The 21,067-nt window shown below is 41.3% G+C and overlaps 1 protein-coding gene across 1 annotated transcript in view; it reads left to right on the forward strand.

Annotated features, from left to right (window-relative positions):
- ANO2 (anoctamin 2) overlaps positions 1-21,067 on the forward strand; it is a 310,827-nt gene that overhangs the window by 267,133 nt on the left and 22,627 nt on the right. Inside the window, exon 20 of the mRNA XM_080659102.1 lies at positions 7,188-7,333. Within this exon, the coding sequence (XP_080515228.1) occupies positions 7,188-7,333 (146 nt within the window). The remainder of the gene's footprint in view (positions 1-7,187; positions 7,334-21,067) is intronic.

The following is a 21,067-nucleotide window of genomic DNA, read 5'->3' on the forward strand; positions in this document are numbered from 1 at the left end:
TTTTAAAATGTGAAAGACTATCTAATTGATCTTTATTATAGGTTAGGCAGTCCACTATAATTGATATCTCCCCTGAGGGTACAATATTCTCATTAGATTCTGTGTATGTATTGCTAAAAGTATCACAACTACAATGTTGATGCCTTTGAGAATCTTAACATCCAGCAGGCTTCTTGAATTAGAACTATTTCCCAATCTTCAGTCATTTGTGAATCAATTTTTAAATTTTTTCCTAATATCTACCTCTAAATGAATTTTATTAAAATCTATAACATTTCTGAAAGTGGAAAATGAACACAATCAGTTACCACAAATAGCAAATAACAGTAGAAAGAAATAATAAAACCAGAGCATTATTAACCAATGACATTAGCCTAAGAGCTTCATTTTCTTTCTTATCCGATAGCATGGGGTGGTGTTAAGGACATATCAGCAGCAAATGGATTTTCTCCTTGACTGCAGTCAGTGGGACTGAATAAGAGCAGGAAAGGAAATAGTTTTCCCAGGTGCTTTAATGATACAAGACCAAGTGTAGAGATCTTCCAAATGTGTCACATGCACTACTACTGGAATGCATCCTTTGCTGGAAACACTGGTTTAGAGCAATAGTATCACCTCCTAATCCCACAGGTCTCCACAAGGTTGGCACAGATAGCAGGCATGTGCAAGAATCCTGCACACTCATCTTTTGGGACCTTGGATAAGCTTCTCCATCAGGCTCTCCCTTTTCCACCCCTAAATGCGGCAGGTGTCCCAGACAGGGCCACTATGGAAACCCAACTCTGTCCAGGTACCACCCACCAGGCAGTGGGCCTGGTTCAGAGGCCCTGTAGATGGAAAAACAAAGTACTTTCCAGGGAGACAGTAAAACCTGGGCACCAGGAACACATGACAAAACTGGGTTATGTGGTCTGGTCTCGGACTATTCCCACTCATGCCACCCAGGCTCCTGGGCCTGACAGAGTTGTAGCAGATGCTTTACAGAGAGGAGCCGGGTAGTCTTAAACATTACAGGCCCCTTGATAATGCCCATCGGCAGTGACTTCTGGGATGACTTTGTGCATGGTGAGAAGCAAGGCAGAATCTGATCTCATGCCATTTATTACCGGAGTCCATTGTTGGGGAATTCCCTCATTCCCACCCCCCTCATGCTATCCCCACCTTTCCTTCTTCCGTATGTGTTTGTGCAAAATATACTTTGAATCCAAACTGCGTGGTGCCTCTAAAACAGGGATGGGGAATGTCCAGAAATGGCCCACTAATCATTTGGTCTGGTTCTGCCAGGGCATTAGGGGTGAGTTAAATGTTTGACCAAATGTAGCAGGCTAATTTTTAAGTTGATAATTTTGTATAGCCAGTGAATGATGTTTAAAAAAAATATCCAAATGGCCCTTGACAGAGAAAAAAAAAAAAAAGGTTCCAAATCCCTGGAAAACATGCCACATGACATCCCAACTCCTCGCTATAATTTTATCTCAAACTAGGTCCTATATTCCTTGAAGCAGGATTGGAAATAGGCCTTGTATCATTCAGAAAGATGAGTGTGTGTGTGTGTGTGTGTGAAAGGGTAAATGCCAGCTTCTCACCTGGGCAAAGTCTGCAATGGAGAGAGAGGTAGAACAATATTTCTATTGGCAAAAAGTCTCACATCCCTATTCTTACTGAAAGCACAAAATCACATCCCAAAATAGCAGGGATATAACCTTGGACACAGCCAGTAAAATTTTATAAACTCTCTACTTTTTTTGGTAAATGTGATAAATATTGTCTTTCAAGACATAAAACAGCTCTTTAAAGACAACACAGGCAGCGGAGGTCTGTGTTCTCCTCAAATACTGTGGAGTCTGGCCATGAATCCAGAGTTTAGGAAACAAATTTGAACCTTTTCAGGTGTCAAGAAAAGGAATACACTGCTCAGAGGTGGATATGTTTCTCTTCTTTGGCCCATTTAGGGCTTGGTTCTGCTTTCTTTAACAAGGCTCGCAGTGGCTGTGGAACCAGGGTCTGTGGACGACAGCCTGGGGCCCGGATTCCTGTGGCAGGAGGCCCCAGGTGGGACAGACACTCCCCATGGTCTTGGGGTGAGCCTAGGGGGCACAAGCAAAGGAAAGGCTCCGAGCCTTTTGGACAGAGTTTCTCAGACTTGTCATTATAAAAGGGACAGAAAAATAGCAGACGAAAGGATACGGGGGTAACATCAAAGAAGTTATTTTAACGAGCGAGTGCATCATACGGTTGGAATCATAACCTGAAGCTTTCCAAACGACCCATCTGAATGTTATACAACTTGCAGGATTCCTGTTAAATCCCACTCTTGAGGGGCTTTCTGCATCAGCTTTTTAAATGGGCCCCCCTCATCATTTTTGACCTACCCCTGGTGTATTACACTGCGGACTACACAGTTCCTCCTGAAGCTCTCTGCTGCCCTCTCCCATGCCACATGGTCTTCCAGTTGCCCTCCTGTTCCTATGACGCTACTTCCTTGCCCTCTGAAGGCTCCTTTCCCTCCATCCCTCCCTTAACTGTAGATATTTTCCCCTCTGCTCAATCTACATGTGGTGCTCATTGTTGGATTTCAGTTGTCTCCACGATGATTCTCAGATCTTGAGCTCAAACCTAGACCTGTTTTTAGAGCTGTAGACCTATATAACATTGCTTACTAGACTAGCTATCTCATGGCATCCTCCACTTCCAACTCCTCGTCCCCTTTATCAAAATTGCCTCTTCTCTAGTGTTCCCTGTCTTAGCAAACTGTGTCACCATCCACCATATGCCCAAAGACACTTCCATCCTCATTCTCCTTCTATTCCCACATACAGTTCACCACCAGCTTCTTAATTCTACCTCCTAAGCATGTCTCAATCTGTCTACATCTCTCTACATCCATTGCAATCACCTAGACTCTGCTTCCATAATCTCTTGCTGAAGCACTGCTTGATGCCTTCAATGCCATAAACTTGCCTTATCTTTTGTCTTATCTTTTGTCACTTCCTCTTTCCTGCTCAGTGCCCCAAACATTTTGAACTTTCAGTCCCTCCTCTGAGCCATTTTCACATTTATCTTTGGCTGTTGCACAAATAATTCCCTGGGCCTAGAACATACATTCACCTGTCACACAACTCTCACTCTTTTCCATGCTTTGTCTCTCATCTCTTGTAATTTATTTGATTTATACATCTCTTCCTCAGGGAAATGTCCTCTTCTTTAGGCAAAGTTAGGTTTCTTTGTTATCTATCTATATATATATATATAAAAGCCAAGCGACTGGAATGATGGAACGACCAGAATGACCGGTCTTTATAACATACCCCTCCTCCTGGCTGGCCCGGCCTCTGATTGGCCCCCCACCCCAATCGGGGGCGGGGCTGGCCAGGGGAAGAGGCCGCAGGTGGTTGGCTGGCCAGCCCCACCCCCGATTATCCCCCAATCAGGGACAGGGCTGGCTGACCTCTCACAGCCCCAATCCCCCTGCCAGCCTGGCCCCAATGGGGCCCCAATTGGGGGCAGAGCCAATGGCCAATCTCCCACAGCCCCTCCCTCCAGGTGGCCTGCCCCTGATCAGCCCCAATTGGGGGCGGGCCAGCCAGACCCCACCCAGGCACACATTCATGCACCAGGCCTCTAGTATTCTCATAATTACCTAAATTTCTTTCATAATACTCATTACACATTATTGTCAACACTTGCTTGTGTTCACTTTTATATCTAGACTACCTCATCATATACATCAGATATCTTATTGGTTGCATTTATTTTTTCCTGGAGAGCATATCCATAAACTGGAATCTTCTACACAGCTATCAATCTGAGTTTGATTCAATGCCTCCTTTTTCTGATGGATTCCTTGTTTGCTGGGTTATATATTGAATTTTTTCTTGCTGTATATCCTTGGTTGGTGAAATTCATCCTCCTGGAATATCATGAGGATGTATAGAAGGATATCTTTTAGGAAAACTTGCATGTGTAAAGATGTTTTTATTCTGCCTTTGCACTTGATGTATACTTTGGCTGGGTATAGAATTCTGTGCTAAAATCTTTACCTCCTTAATGTTAATACATTTCCCTAGAATTTTCCAGTGTCAATGGCTGATGTTGAGAATTCTAATACCATTTTGATTCCAAATAATTTTTAGAGAATTTATGTTTCTCCCTCTGTACCTAGAAGCTTTTAGAATCCTTTTCATTATTCTTAGATTTCTGAAATCTCATGGTGATGTGCTTTGGCAGAGATCCATTTTTTTTTTTTTAACCATTATGCTGAGTAGGTTCTTCCAACCAGAAAATGCATATTCTTCACCTCAGGGACATTTTCTTGTATTTCTTATGTATTTTCTTCCCCACCATTTTCTTGGTCTTGTCTTTCTCATTCTATTGGAGTTCCTAGATTAATTCATTTTCTTATCTTTTGTATGGTCCATTTATTTGTCTTTTGTACTTTTTTTTAGGGTTTATTTATTTTTAACTTCCCATTATTTTATTGGTTTTATTTCAGATCTAGAGTTTTCCTGGTTCTCCTCAAAATAAACTTTTTGCTCTTGCTGGTGTTAGAAAGTGGTAGTTACTTGGAAAATATGGGTGGACAGACACATTAGGGCCTACTGTTCCTTAAACAGTGCATTGACCAGTCAATACCAGCTACCTTTGGTGATACCTGGTGCCTGCAATTTTTGAGCCTTTCTGATATTTTGCAGCATGAGCTGGCTTGCTTTTCTGTGCTTTCTTTTACTATAGGCACTTGGTATTCAACCATAACAACTTTGCTAACGCTTCATCAATGTTCATCTTCCAAGACATTCATTACATCTCTCAATACACTATTGTATTCATGGCTGTTTTCTTTAACCTTGTGGTTTCATACATTTTAAAATTCATTAACTATTATTTTTGTAGCATTTCAGAAATAGATAAGTATATATGCATGTGTTCAATTTTCTATGTTTAATTAAAACCACTAATTAGTTTTTACTAAAGATTTAGCCAAGTTTTCTGATTACTGATATCTGGAGGAAAAGTATCAATTTGAGTTCTGGTTCTAGACCTCCTTTTCCACCTCCTCCCTCCTCTTCCACTCTGTTCTTTTCTTCTCTCTTTCTCTCTCTTCATCCTATTCTTTTGTTCTGACTCACAAATAGGGTCTTAGCTGGTCTACTCTATTTGGCTTTAGAATCTTCAGGCTCCATCTGGGTTTTTCTCAATTTCTTAATGTCACAGAATTATCGCTTGCTAATTTATTATGAAATATTTTATTTTACTGCTGCTTAAATGGATCTCAACTTATTCTTTAAATCCTCCTTTGATGATGATGGTGGTGGTGGTGGTGATGATAGAGACAATGATAGATATATTTAGTGAGCTCTTAGCATGTACCAAGCCCAAAGTGCAGCATGTTACATAGATTATCTCTTTTAACTAATCCTGTGGGGTAGTTAACATTTGCTCATTGATAAGAAAATAAAACTTACAGAGTTTTAATGGCTGGCTTAAGAAACTACAGCTGGTGAATTGTGAATCTGGGCTTTAAACAACTATTTTCTGACCTCAAAGATCAGACTTTACCCACTACACTATACTACATCTTCTTGATGGCAATTGATATTAGAAAGACATTGATTAGAACATAATTTTGAATTATTAGATTTCCATAAACTTTAGAAGCACTTTCTAACAATAGATGCCTAATATTGACAGGAGTGCTAGTCTGGAAATAACCACACAGGGGTGGCATGACCTTGTGTGAGGAATGTGGAAGGCGGGGGTGGTGTCCTGCATTTAGATGGAACATGGACTTCAAAATCCCTTTAAATTCTTCAAGTCTATCATTCTGTCTGTTCTGTTGTTATTTCTTCTCCAAATTATCTCCTAGAAATTTTCTCATAGAATAGTTAGCATAATTGGCAGCCTGCTCCACCAAATTTCATTGTCTATATATTGTGTATCAGTGGGAACTATGAAAAGACTATACCCTCAGGTATATTTTAACATTTAATATTAAAATGATAATAGCTACCATCTATTGAATACTTACCATGCCCAGATACTGTGTTAAAAATTATATAAACATTCTTTCACTTATTCCTTATACCAACCCTAGAGGCTGGGCCATTATTGTCTTGTTATTCTAGAGCAGTGGTTGGCAAACTCATTAGTCAACAGAGCCAAATATCAACAGTACAACGATTGAAATTTCTTTTGAGAACCAAATTTTTTAAACTTAAACTTCTTCTAATGCCACTTCTTCAAAATAGTCTCGCCCAAGCCGTGGTATTTTGTGGAAGAGCCACACTCAAGGGGCCAAAGAGCTGCATGTGGCTCACGAGCCGTGGTTTGCCAACCACTGTTCTAGACCAAAAAAAGTCCTGCATGTGATTGATTTAGTCTGCTTGGGCTGCCATAACAAAATGCCACAGATTGTGTAGCTTAAACAACAGAAACTTATTTTTATTAAGGTGCTAGAGGCTGGAAAGTTCAAAATTAAGTACCAGAAGAATTTAGTTTCTAGTGAGGGCCTTCTTGCTGGCTTGCAGATGACCACCTCCTTGCTGTGTCCTCACATGGTGAAGACAGAGAGATAACTGTATCTTCCTCGTTTCATAAGGGTACCAATCCTATTGGTTAGGACCCTACATTTATGACCTCATTTAATCTTAAATACCTCCTGAAAGCCCTGCCTCTAAATACCGTCACATTAGGGTTTAGAACTTTGATATGAATTGGGAGGAGAGTGATTTCAACACATAGCAGTGGTAGACAGTGTTTTGCCTGGCTTTAATGGAAAGATGGTGCCATTTGTGTTATTAAGACCTGAAAAATATTTGACTTTGGAGGAGAGTATCTTTCTATTATTTTCTGGACACCCTCTCTTCCACATGAAGAGGGCAGATAGGTCACCTGCTAGATGATAGGACTATCTCAGTATTTGGTAGACAGGGCCAAGTCTCTTGTTGCTTATTAAAATGCAAGAAGAATTTAGTTTCTTTCATGATCCTTTGTGGGGGAGCCTTTCATTATCCTGATGAAGGACCTCCTCAGGTTGTCTTTAAGAAAAAAACAGTTTCCTTCATATCCCTTTATCTGTCCTTGGATCACAGATAACTTTAGTGTCAACACTTAGTTTGTTTCTCCTTTCTGTCTGCAGAACTAACTCTGTCCTCCAGAGACTTTTGGTGACTGGTCTATTTCTTTTCCAGGAAGCTAAAGAAACTATTTCGGAAGCTGAAAGATGAAACAGAACCTGGAGAAACTGACTCTGCCCATTCAAAGCATCCAGAGCAGTGGGACCTAGACTACAGCTTGGAGCCATATACTGGACTGACTCCAGAGTACATGGAAATGAGTAAGAGCTAGGGATCTTTCCTTCCACTGGATGCAGGTTCAGACATGTGGTCTGGGACAGGAGTGAGGAGAAGGTTTGGGAAATGACTGGGACAGCCACTGCACCTTCCTGAGCTCACTGGTTACACAATGTCACCTTCAGTGCCACATAAAAGTAGAGGAGTATGCAACAGAAAGAATCCTGGAATGAGAACCAGGAACAACTCTTATCACCAAGTTGATACTAGAATAATGCTCTCTTCTCCTTGAGCTTCCTCTCCTCATCTTGAAATGAGAAGTTTGGTCTCTCAGGTCCCTTTGCATGGCTTCTATCATTGATAAAGCTGAAAGAGAAACAGTAAAGTCTGAAATTTAAGGACAGAGTTTCCATTAAGGAAAAGTAAACTAGTCCTATCACACTTGGGATAAGAGTTATGTACATCTTTGACATGGAGAGTACTAGGAGAGTCCCCCACTCTGATAAGGTAGGTCTGGGTAAGATGCCAACTTTTCTCTAAAAAACCTGAGGATATTTAGGGGTGAGAAGTAGATTTCTAGTTACTGGGACTCCGGTTGTTCTTGAATAGCCTTTAAAACAGGAGTGCATGTAGTACAGACTGATAAACACAGTGGTTTTACATGTGGTTCAGAAGCCATGAGTTTTTCATTATGAGAAGTGTCCCAACTTAGACCAGCTGCCTTCAAATTCCTGGCTACTTGTGAATAATTCTGATCTTTTATTGAGGTGGATATTTGAGAAACCTCTTTCCAAGACTTGGAACTAATGGATTAAAAACATAGGACTAAGAGGTCAGACATATAATGTAAACATTTATTCAATCTAGAGTGTTGGAGAAACATCAATCAGCTCCAACAAAAGAATCACTCAATACCTAATATCATTGTATTTGCATGATGACTCCTGCCTACTTTGGTTAATCACTTTTAATAGAGGGCCACTAATGCCTTTCTGGGCACCAGGTACTTCCCATCTTATTTCTAATGGATAGTTATCCTCTTCTGTGTTGTAAAAGTGTGTGTGTGTGTGTGTGTGTGTGTGTGTGTGTGTATTAAGGGTAGAGAAAAGGACTTATTCCTTATAGCTTTAGATGACCTCAAAATTTCTGTTCTAGCCCTGGGGATCTAAAATTCCAGGCAAAACCTGACCTTTGTATTCTAAATAAACTCACCAGAGAAGAAACAATCATTGTGTCTGTTTCAGGAACAATAGGCAAAGAAAACATCAAGACCCAGTTTATGTAAACACTTACTTAGCTCCCTTATGCTTTTCACCTTTAGTTAAGTGCTACCTCTAATCCCTCTCCAACTAGATATTTACACAGAGATGATTACTCGTATTTAATATGCTATTCTATGCCTGCCATCCTCTCAGTAAAAATTGGCTGCCAGAGATTTGAGGCTTCCATTTGGAAAAGGTTTATATGAGAAATCTTTGAGCCCTGTCTGCCAACCTCCACCCTCCAATTCCAGTCCCCCCCTCCCCACCCAATTATCTGTGTAGGTTTTACATGGCTGTCTGTCCAGATAGCTATTTCAAAGCTTTCTCTTTTGAGTGATTAAGATCAGAGACCCTTGAGCCATGTGCCTTAGGTTCAAAATCTAGTGTTATCACCAACTAGCTGGGCAGCTTTAGGTAAGTGGCCAACCTTTGTGTCTCAATTAGATTTAGCTGTAAATAATAATAATAATAATAATAATAATAATAATATCATCTACCTTATAGGATTGTTGTATTTAATGAATCAATATCTGTAAAATTCTTAGAAGCATGTCTAGCACCGTGGTCGGCAAACTGCGGCTCGCGAGCCACATGCAGCTCTTTGACCCCTTGAGTGTGGCTCTTCCACAAAAATACCATGGCCTGGGTGAGTCTATTTTGAAGAAGTGGCATTAGAAGAAGTTTAAGTTTAAAAAATTTGGCTCTCAAAAGAAATTTCAATCGTTGTACTGTTGATATTTGGCTCTATTGACTAATGAGTTTGCCGACCACTGGTCTCACACATATAAAATCTATGTGAAGTGTCAGTGTTGTTTCTCTTAATGGCCCTGGGCCCTAGGAAAGCAGAGTATAGGGAAATATGCTCCAATTTGTGAGCCATTGTATCATTGAATAGACAGCTACTCTGTCTCAAACTTGGGTAATTAAAAATTCATGAGAAGAGGAAAAAACAACAACTAGTAGACTTGGTGATTTTTGGGAAAAATTCACACCAAGATTATAGAGAGTGAAATTGATTCTATAGAGGAATCATTAATTATTTGCTTTTCTGTCTCAGCATTGCATTTGATACATAACACTGATGATATATTGCTCACATATCTGTTCTTCAGCAGACTCACTCTATTAGATTCCAAAGATCATTCACTAGGGACTAAGGCTTATTGATCTCCATATCCTCCAGAGTCTTGTACATTTCCTGGCACATAACAGGCAGATAATATGTCTGATAAATAAAAACAAATGAATGAATTTATTTTTATTTATTTTTAAATTAAATTTATTGGGGGGACATTGGTCGACACAATCATGTAGGTTTCAGGTGTGGTTTCTATGTTACAAGATCTGTATATTGCACCATGTACCCACCACCCAAACTCAAATATTCTTCTGTTGCTATATAGTAGAACCCCCTTCTCTCACCATCTCCTTTCCTCTGGCAATCACCACACCACTGTTTATGTTCACGGGTTTCAGTTTTATATCCCATATATGAGTGAAATCATATGGTTCTTCACTTTTTCTATCTTATTTTACTTAGCATAATATTCTTCAGATCCACCCACATTGTTGTAAATGGCAGTATTTCATCTTTTCTTATGGCTGAGTAGTATTCCATTGTGTATATGTACCACATCTTCTTTATCCAGTCCTCTATCACAGGACACTTTGGTTGTTTCCATGTCTTGGCCACTGTGAATTATTTAGGGAAGCTTTCTTAACAGAGGTCAGTTTCTTATCATTTTAAGTGGAGAATGAAGGATCATTTTCAAAGCAGGGCTTGGTTGATGGTGGTTCAAGGATGTTCTGAAGAGTTTTCCAACTCTGGGAAGGAGGTTGGACTTGATCTCCAAGTTCCATTCTGGTTCTGAGGATTTGCATATCAATAACAAGAGTAAGGTAGAGCATGCTAAGGAAAAGGGCTGGCAAGTGCAAATGTTTTTTAGGTAAGGAGGGTTCAGGTAAAGACATGGGACTAACAGAGAACCCTGAAGATCAGACAAGTTTGCATTTCATATCAGGGCATAGGGAACAGTTATGAAACCTTGGCTAATGCTGTGACTATGTATGAACTCTATTTCCCTTGAGGAAATGGGCAGCAAGTATAGAAGGGAGATAGTAAGACCTAAGGAAGGAAAGAGGTAACACAGGTAGATTCATTAATTTATTCATTTATCAAATATTAAGTATCTAGAGGAGCAAATTTGAAGACCGGAAGAGTTTCTTCAACAATTCAAGCTGATATTGATTCAGTCAACAATCTGATATTGATTCAGTTTTGTCGGGAGGAGGAAGCCTGGATCATACATGGGTTTTCTAAGCTGGGTTTCTCAGAAAGTCCATCACAGAATTCTGTAGGCCATTTTGCTGTCAATCATTTTAGAGATGTGGCTATTTTATTTCATATTTTATAGAAGTACAAGGACAGTGATTCTGAGTTAGATTCCTTTCATTCTTTTCATCTCTGGATTATCCTCTTCACCCTTTAATGGAGTATTTGCTTCCAGGTACAATGAAAAGCTGTAGAATAAACTTTACTAAATGACAGCTTCATCTAACAGTATAGGTATGCTAAGTGTGGTCAGAAGCTGGTTCTGGAATCAAACCAAGCAGGCTTTGAATCTGAAGTCTGCTGCAGCTAGTTACATGACTCTGAGCTTGATGTTTAAGGTCAGCCAGGCCCAATTTGCTCATCTCAAAAGTGGGGTTGATGATAATAGCACCTAACCTATTAGGATGGTTCTAAGAAGTAAGTGATGTATATAAAGTAGCTAAAAAACAGTGCTTGATGTACATAGGTTTCCGATGAATATTAGCCACAATTGGTATTGTCAGGAATCCAGTTTCTTTCTCTTTAATCTAGAAATGGACTAAACACAGTTTGAAGCCCCTGAATGTCGTGAATCCTGGAGGATCTTCCCATCCCATTAGTGTGAGGTTGGGCAGTAGTGTTTAAAGACTGAGGGTCCCAGACTCCCAAGCAAATCTGACTCACCCTCAGAAGCCAGAGATATAAACATTCCAAGATGTCCTTTCAGAGAATCTCAAGCCCTTAGGGCTCTACATGACAAGTCTGGCATCTCAAATGTGTTCTTTTTGTCATCTGTTTATCTAAAACCCACAAACTTTTGTTCTTCTAGTCATCCAAAAAATAATCTATTGTCCTCCTGATTCAGGAATTCAGTTATCCTTCTTAGAGTCTTCCTCCAGCTTCTTAAACCACCCAAGCTCTGAGGCCCTTGGACTACCAATGTGGGCAATGAGATGAATTTCTTCTGTTATTCACAGAGTCATTAGAGGAAATTTCATTTTGCTCAATACTGAGTTTTCATCCTGTCAAACTGTAATAGAACAAGAGGTGTATTGATGATTGCATATTTACTTCATTTATTTGGAGTGAAAGCCAGATAATTATTCTGAAGGGCCAGTGGCTGTTGGTTTCCCCTGCTCTTTGGGTATGTACACCAAATCCTGTAAGAATCGCCCAGCTCAGTGGTTGGCAAACTCATTAGTCAACAAAGCCAAATATCAACAGTACAACGATTGAAATTTCTTTTGAGAGCCGAAAACCGACTTCTGCGCATGGGCCACGAAGTTTCAGTCACACTGTATGTGCGCGCCCGCATGTGGTATTTTGTGGAAGAGCCACAATCAAGGGGCCAACGAACTGCATGTGGCTCGCGAACCGCAGTTTGCCAACCACTGGCCCAGCTGATGGAAATGCATGGGGCAGGTCCACCTCAGGGACCAGGACATCAACACCCTTGCAGCTGCATCCCAGTTGTCTCATGAAATTGTAAGCTTGGTCTCCTGGGTTCGGGAAGGCATCCATGACTTGATATAGACCCTGTGTTCTTCTCCATGGCTCCTCTCTGACTGTGCATCAACTCTAATTGGATAGAATCCTGCTCAGTATGATCCTGAGTCTTTTTTGCTTATGGCTCCTTACCTCACTAACTTTACCTCTACTAAGAATTTTGGATTCCCATTGAACTCACTCCTCCTTGATTTGCTACAAATACCTCCTAACTTGTCTCCCAGCTTCCTTTCTCTCTCCTTCTCCCCCTTCTCCTTCTCACTTTTAAAAATAACTTTTCTAAAATGCAATCCAGAGCATGTTATCTTTTCTATTTAAAACCCTTCAGTGTTACTGACTTTAAGATAAAATTCAAGTCTCCTAGCATAGTATATAAGGGCATCCATGAACTGGCTCCCGCTTTGTATGCTCTTCATAATGCCCCATATTCACATCTGGTTTTCTCCTGTTACTAGGTCTGAATTTGCTTATCTGCCTGCAACCAGTTCTAGCTGAGCTGTGCAGACTCAAACATATCTCTTGGAAGCATCTTTCGTTCTCCCATCCTCAGTTCCTTTCTTATACTTGCTTTGATATAGAAGAAAATGTGAGTGCTTTAGGGGCAGAGACTGAGCCTTATTCCTCTCTAGTTACAATACTCAGCACAGTTCCTGGAACATAGTAAAAGCTCAATAAAATATTTCTTGAATGAATGTCTCTTTAACTCCCCTTCCTTCAGCAGCAGGGAAATAGAGACCCCACTTCTCTTTACTCTTATGATATTTGGTCCAGCCTTCCTTTTCACTGTAAACATATTTATATGTATTTTTAATATGCAGCAATTTTCATCTCCCAAGAACAAAGTAAACCCTGTTTATTATCAGGGTTTCCCTCAAAGAAAAGTCACTTCTGGTTTTAATTTGCTCCTTTGCCTTCAGGGATCAAGTCATTAGTGGAAGTGGACAGAGTGGAATGCTCTCACTCAAGATTTAAGTTCAACTCCAATTTCAAGTCTTTCCCTCTATACCGCCTCTCCAAGCCATCCCTGAGGGTAATGTTGTGTCAGGACCTGTGCCAGGCACTGAGGACACAGAGGCAACAAATGGGCCTAGGCCCTGCAGGCCCTAAGGATCCAGTGGCAGAGAGAAATGGGCAGACAGTCACAAGAAAGAAACTGGTTGTCATAGAAAAAATGAAGCTAATTGCTTACTTCGAAGATATTAGGTCTTTGCAGCTTTCATTTGACCGAGTAGAGATGTGTGACAGAGAACTGGCCACTCTAGTGTGCCTTTGGCCTGTAACTCACTGAACATCCTTGGGTTTTAGAAACTTCCAACTGAGTCAGCACAGTCAGGTCTGGAAACAAGAGGCTCCTCTCCCAGCCATCATCTCGGGCTTGTTTTGGGATGTTAGACAAGACCAGGAAAAGAATTCATCTCTGGGAAAACATTTCTCAGCCCTCCTGACTGGAAACTTAGTTCCTGTGCCTATTTTCTGAGTTATCTACCAGATCTGTGGCCCCACCATCCTCCAGGCCTCTCGCCGAGAAATCTCCCCATCACTGTTCTTCACTTTCTGTCTTCACACAGTCCCATCCAGTGGGTGGGTTTTTCCCCTGGAATATCTCTGGAAGCTGCTCCTGTGGATAGCCTCTTAGCCTCCTCTACTTGCTGCTTTTTCTGCTATACCCTCAACACAGTCACTTGCAACCACCATCCCAAAACTGCCCTGTTTATTATTTCAGAGGGTAGTGTTGGTCTTATCATCCATTGTTCAGAAACTTCCAGAGTCTCATATCCTTAACAAGGCCTTTGTGGGGCATCCTGTCAATTTATAGAACCCTAGGCCTTTTATGCATACTAGGGCCAGCCACAATGAACCCCATGGACCATTTTTTACCCACAGCCTTTCATGCCTGATCTTGCATATTTCCCTTGCCCTGGAATTCCCTGTGCCTTCCCATTCACATGACCAGACCCAGCTCTGTCTCCTCCTCCCCAAAGTGCCTTCCCTTCCCTAACTTCACCCTTCTCCCCATCCTCAGTATTTCAGCTCCCTCCCCCATAGCATTTCAGACAAGCTGCCTCCTAAATCAGTGATGCCTGTTGGTAATTAATTTCCTAGGGCAGCTTCCTCCAATTGCAAGGCCTTGCACAGCCCCTGCCACAGCATGGGCACTGGAAACATATTGGGTAAACCAGTAAAGCAGGACTGAATAAACAACCTCACTTCTAGTCATGCTGACATCAGTTCTCATTTAACTGGCTGCTAATCCAGGGAGTGGATTATCAAGAATGGTGGTTATCCTTGTTTCTCTTTCTCTGCCTCCTCCTCCTTTCAAGTCTCCTCTTTCCCTCTTCTGCCCTTCCTTTCTGCCTTCTCCCCTCCCCCATCGCAGGCCTATTATGAACTCCTTTCCAGTGAGGAAGCTAGGGAAATAAGAGAAGGTGTAATGTGAACCCATCCATGCTGCTCATAGGTGGCAGCTCTGGGAAACAGCTTGGTGGGAATGAAGACTGAGTTCACACATGTCAAAACTTAGTTGGAGGCACTCATTTCTGCTATCCCCATGGATAACTAAGACTTGGTGATAGTAATTATACCACTACTTCTGATTTCGCTGCACCCGTGTCTTCAAAGTGAAAGTTCCTTTTATTTTCAGATGGTCACTGTAGGGCAGATCAGTATCTCTCCTTCCCATCTTTCCAGGTTGTCAGGTGAGACTTGGGTGTTAATTCAGGTCTGCCTTTATCTAGCAACGTGACCTTGCACATGTCAAATATCTCTCTGGGCCTCATTTTCCTCCTTGACATTATATTTGAGCCTTGAACAATGCAGGGGTTGGAGGCAATGACCCCCCACTTAGTAAAAAAAAAACACCTGCATATAGCTTTGGCCAATGTGCTCAGTGGTTAGAGCGTCCACCTGCTCACCAAAGGGTCACAGGTTTGATTCCTGGTCAAGGGCATGTACCTGGGTTGCAGGTTTGATCCTCAGGACACATGCAGGGGGCAACGAATGGATGTTTCTCTCTCTCTCTCTCTCTCTCTCTCTCTCTTTCTCTCTTTCATCCACCTACCCCTTCCACTTTCTCTAAAATTTAATGGAAAAAAATATCCTCGGGTGAGGATCAATATATTTCGTACATTATATACTGATAATTTTTAGTAACATTTTTCTCTATTTATTTTATTTACTTAATCCTGCCCAGAGGTAGCTCTCTACCCTCTCTACCCCCCAAACCCCCTTTATAATAAAGTAAATTAGAGATAAATGTTACTAAAAATTATCAGGAAGAGAAAATATACGTATAGTACTGTATTTATCAGTACCATTGAGATTAAAAAAATCTGTGAAGTTCAAACCATGCTATTCAAGGGTCAAGTGTATAGGCAATTAAACCAGATGAGTTTTTCCTTGCAGAGATGCAACTCACTGTTCTGTGGTCATAATCAATTATGTAATAAGTCACAAGCAATGCACTACTGCTAATAATATATTTTTTAAATATAAAGTAAAACAGTGCCAGTGCTACTCTCTCTTGCTCATATTCCTAGATTATTTTTGAGTGAGAGAACAAGGGAGGTTTCAAAACATGGCTACACCAATAGAAGTGAGTGGTGTGCATTATCTTTTTTCATTGAGTATCTTGACAAGAATAAAGAGTTTCAAACTACTGGGCCAGGTGACCTCCAGGGTCTCTTCTAGTGCTGGCATCTGAGTTTTTACATACCAGCTGGACCATGCTCCTGGGAGCCAAGAGGCCCAGCAGGTGATGCCAGTTGCCTGAGGTCACCTCAAAGGCTCATTCGTGGAAATGAATCTACAGACCATTCAGGACCCCTAGGAACTTAGGCTTCAGTGAAGGGATGGGATGGAGTGAGGTTTTCTCCTTCCTTCCCAACAACCTAGACCTCCCCAATTCCAGAAAGGCCCTTGTCTTGGGCTTTGAACAAAAACGAGAGCAGTGAAACCAAAGCAGCTCATTCCCTCTGGTGTGCCTGACATGGTGATCCCTGGCCCTGCTCTCAGCTGTCAGCTTCCTTCCCCGTGATCCCCAGGACCACCCATGCAGACAGGAAGTGCGCTGAGCCCACTGCTAGCCTGTCAGTTGTAATGGTGAGGCAGGTCATCAGTTGAGGGAGGCAGCAGGGAGAGATGTATTATATTTACTTTTTCTAAATTGTGCTGGAACCAGGGCCCAGGGCCTAGCAGGCATGGGGGAGGGGCCACGAGGTGAAGGGGAAGCTGGGAGGGAGGGTTAGGCTGGGAGGAGGGGGTTTGGGGGGTAGAGAGGGTAGAGAGCTACCTCTGGGCAGGATTCCTGGTGGGGATGGGCTGGCTCCAGACAAAGAGAAACCTGAGAGTGAGGGATTAAGCTGGAAAAACCTGTGAGGGGAGCAGCAAGCTTTCGAGGGAATCTCCAATATCAAACCCTTTTCCTGAAGAGCTTACTAAGAAGGACTTCAAGGGTAGTTCCCCATCCCCCACCTCTGAGGGGAGAAAAGAATGCTGGCCCAGGAGCAAGCCTTGACATTAATCATCACTGTCCCCAACCCCAAAATGGGGCTTCAAAGCTGCTTTACCGCAGCCCCTCACAGCCCAGTTGCGAGTTTTCCTCAGGGCCCGATGAGAGGAAATGCTTCAGTTGCTTTAAGAGCTGCTAGCAAAGTTGTCTGGACATTTGCAGCAGTTGAATTTTACAGAGTGGGATTTGGCACAAAAACACAAGCCTGAATTTAATCCTATAAGAAGAGTTTAGTGACAAGATCCCAAAGACTCTCCTGATAAAGTTTTATCACCATTTTATCAGATAAGTCAGTTATGTAATTGTTGGTTCCTCTCAGCTGAACACCAATGACTTAGATTCCTGTTATTCACTAAATTGTGATGGGCAAGATTTGTGCCTTATTTATTCACACAGCACTTAACCATAGGACCTGGCACACAGTAGGTGCTCAATAAATGTTTGATGAAGAAGGAAGACACAGAAAGAATGAAAAAAGTCACACTTTAGTGAGGACCTTGATGACGAAATGACAGTTGGACTTCATAGACATCAACTCTTATTAGCGCTCTTCACATACCCTGACTGTATTAATTTAGCTGGTACAGTCTACCCCCTTTCCTGCCTCCAGGGTCCAAGATTCCTTATTTTGAAGTGCTTGTAATCAGGGAATGTTATCCTCCTAAATAAGGACAGTTCTCCTACAGCAACTAAAAATAATGGCCTTATTGTTTAGGTAGTTCTGGCAAAATATCCCATGTGTACTAGTCAACTATTGCTATGATAATGCTTTATAACAAATACCCCCAAAGTTTCAGTGACAGCACTGAGACAGAGAATAAAGAACAATGGAAAGAGCTGGCTCCAGACATCACTAGGGACCCTCCCCTGGAAATGATCAAGCAAAAGTGGCCTCTTATTCAAAAAAGAATAGAAGGGATGAGGCTTCAGATAGAGTGATAACTTAGGTGACACCTAAGATTCCTTCCAACTTCAGTGTTCTTTGGTCATGTGTGGTAGGGATCACACTAGGTAATTTCCAAGTTTCCAACAGAGGCTAACTATATAAAACTAGTCCTAAGGGTGCCTTGGCTATAAGTGATAAAATATCCCAGAATATCTGTCCAACCATTAGCACTGAAGCTTGCACATTCTGTCACAGAACTCCAAATTTTGTACTATAAGACAATGACTTAAAGAACCAGGAAATTCCTTTCCCTGGGCCATTCTGTTTATACAAACTGAGTCATCCTACCAGATAATCAGGCATCTGCCATCTTCTCAAAATGGCACCTAAATGCAGTTCAGGCAGCATCCAGGGTTGCATTCCAGTATTTCTGGGAAGTAGCATGAGTCACAGGTCATTTCTCTCCTTTGGCTTCTGAAGCATACTTTGCTCGTCATTATCTGTTATAGGAGTCCCTCTTCCCATAAATACTTAAAAGAATATATCTGGATGCCACACCCCTCAGTGTACCACAGAAAGTTTCTGACATGCAGGAGATGCCCAGTTAGTGGTTGAGAAATGAATGAGTGAATGAATTTGGGACCACAACCCAACTAAGTAGAGGGAGGGGGAAGAGTAATGAGGGGTGGATGGATGGATGGATGGGAAGAAGGATGGATGGATAACTGGTCCTCACATTCCCATTATGCAGGTGTATAAAGTAAACAAGAGTGAGTAAGGCAGGTCATTCATTGGTTCACTCAAAAAACATTTATTAGAAATTTACCAGGCTGTTCTCTGGAAATCAGAAATGTATCAGTAGATCTCACCAACTCAATTCTCTCTAGTTTTAAGAAGCTGAACTAGGTCCATTGATGTAAGATTTTTGAGGTGGCATAAATGCAGGACAGTGGAAGCAATGACACAGAAAACAGCAAGGATAGAAGACATGTATAAATGCCTAAAAATACTTTGGAGAATGGAAGTATCTGTATGAGAAGAATATAAATCAGATTAGAGAAGATCCAATAAAGGAAACTTCAGATGTAAGAGTAACCAGGGACGGGGAAGGGACACTGCTGTGTTAAGGTTGAATATTTACATCTTTCCATGGTAAAAGGACTTGAATTTGGTCAACATCACAAACTATCTTTGTTCCCAGCTTCGTCAATTGGTAGGTGTGTGGCCCTGGAAAAAATATTTCACCTCTCTGAGACTCAGTCTTTTCACTTGTAAAATAGAGATAATGATACTTGACACTGAAGATCACTTTATAAACCACGGAGCATGCTGCCTGTGCATGACAGATACAGCTCCATGATTTCCAAGGGCTTGGAGTTTGACTTAGAGGACACGAAAGGGAAACGCTGGGCAGATTTTTCTGAAGACCATTGTCCAGGCCATTAAGCCTCCTTTGGCCAAGAGCCACATTCTCCTGCTCCTTTCTGTGCCCATCAGTAGGGTTTACCTCTGAAGGCTCCCATGACTCTACCCTGGCTCCCAAAACAGAGAGGAGGGCCTCTCATGGACTGATTTGTGTCATGCTGTCAACCTGAAATCCCCTGTTATAACTAGACTTTGACTGCTTGAGTAGCAGAACTCTTGGAAGTCATTGGTCCTCTCTACATCTGAAGAAGCTAATATTTTACCATTTATGTGTGGGTGAGGAAAAAGTGAGGACTAAGTCTCCCTTAATGACAGAGAAATGAAGAAAATGTGCTTTGCCAATCTATCCCAGTGTTACACTGGTTTGTATGCAGTAAACTTGTAGTACTTAAGCTGTTCATTTCAAGCATGTTTCTTTTTGTTATGACTTCCAGGGTTTCTGTATTGAGCCTAATCCATTGTATAAATCCCATGCAGATTGAAAGGAATTCCATGCATTGTCTCTATTTCCTAAGTAATTTGTGAATTTGGATCAGTGGGTTTGCAGGGAAGATCTTAACAACCAACCATATAACAAACCTTTAGGTGCCTCTTTTACTTGTCCTTCAAGTCAAGCCCAGAGATTGTGAATCTGTGAAGCCTCATGGACCCACTGATGAGAGTGAGTTACTCCTGCCCCAGTGCTCCACTGCATTCTGTTAATGCTGACGTTAGAGTTCTAACTCCATGACCCTGGCAGGGTTTGTTTACAAGTTTATCTTCCCCACTGCATACTCTGAGCTCTTGGAAGGATGACATAGTAATCTAGTCATCTTTGTTTTCCAGCAATGAGCATGGTGCCCAGTATATAGAATATGCTCAGTAAATGCTTGTTGGATAAATAAACTGCATGAATGAATGAATGAATGAATGAATGGTGAATGATGGACATTGAGAACCTCTTATATTTCTATTAAGACTTCGATTGTTTCCCTATGCAATAGAGAACCATGCTGAGGAACCAGCTCAAGCCTTTCTTCTCGTTATCTTAGTCAATCAACACTTGCAATTCTTTTTACACTGGGCACAGCCTTGAAATATGGGCTGATGAAGTAAATAGTGATGACCTTCCCTGGCTGGGTTTTTTAACATAAGTGTTTATATTAATGAGTTGTTTCTAACTGAATCTTTTGAGTATCTGCTTCCTGGGTTAGGAGACAAACTCACACCAATGTGTCCCGCACTTATGCCCTTATATTGCTTATTAGTGGTTCATGAAAGAGAGGAATCTTTAGTCCCCAGTTTTCAAACCTCTTCAGCAGACTGTGTTGCTTTTAGTAAATTATAGAAAGTTAAAAACAAAGCTATTGTTATTTTCATTAGAATTAGACTCTCCTAATTGACTCTTTTGATTCCAACTTTGTTCAAAGTCTTCTATGCAAATTATACTACTGAGAACTGCTCTGTGGAAGTATTTGTACTTAGGTCTCTATCTTGCCTCACCATCACTAACTGCAGTGCTTTCTGTTCAGTTTAGTTGTCGCTTCTTTTTTGTGTTTGTATTTACAGCTGGTGAAAATATGTTTGTATTTATGAAACGATGACCTCTGAGCATCTGTTAATGGGATGGGAGCCACACTAAATTGTGAGGATTCAGAAAAGAATGAAGTATGTTCATGGTCTCAAGAGACTTACCATGTAGGGAACAAGTCAAATAAACAAAGAGAGTGATGTGTGCAAGGCATTATGGGCATGATGAAAAGAAATGCCCATGGTGCCCACTGGGTGAGGTAGTAGGGACTAGGGTAGAGGAGTCTTTTTAGAGAAGGTTAGATTTGGGTTGAACCTGAAAGATAAATAGTAATTCAGCAAACAAAAAGAGAAGGAAAATTGCAGACAGTA

This window comes from Plecotus auritus (assembly GCF_963455305.1).
Source record: "Plecotus auritus genome assembly, chromosome: 3".
Lineage (NCBI taxonomy): Eukaryota > Metazoa > Chordata > Mammalia > Chiroptera > Vespertilionidae > Plecotus > Plecotus auritus.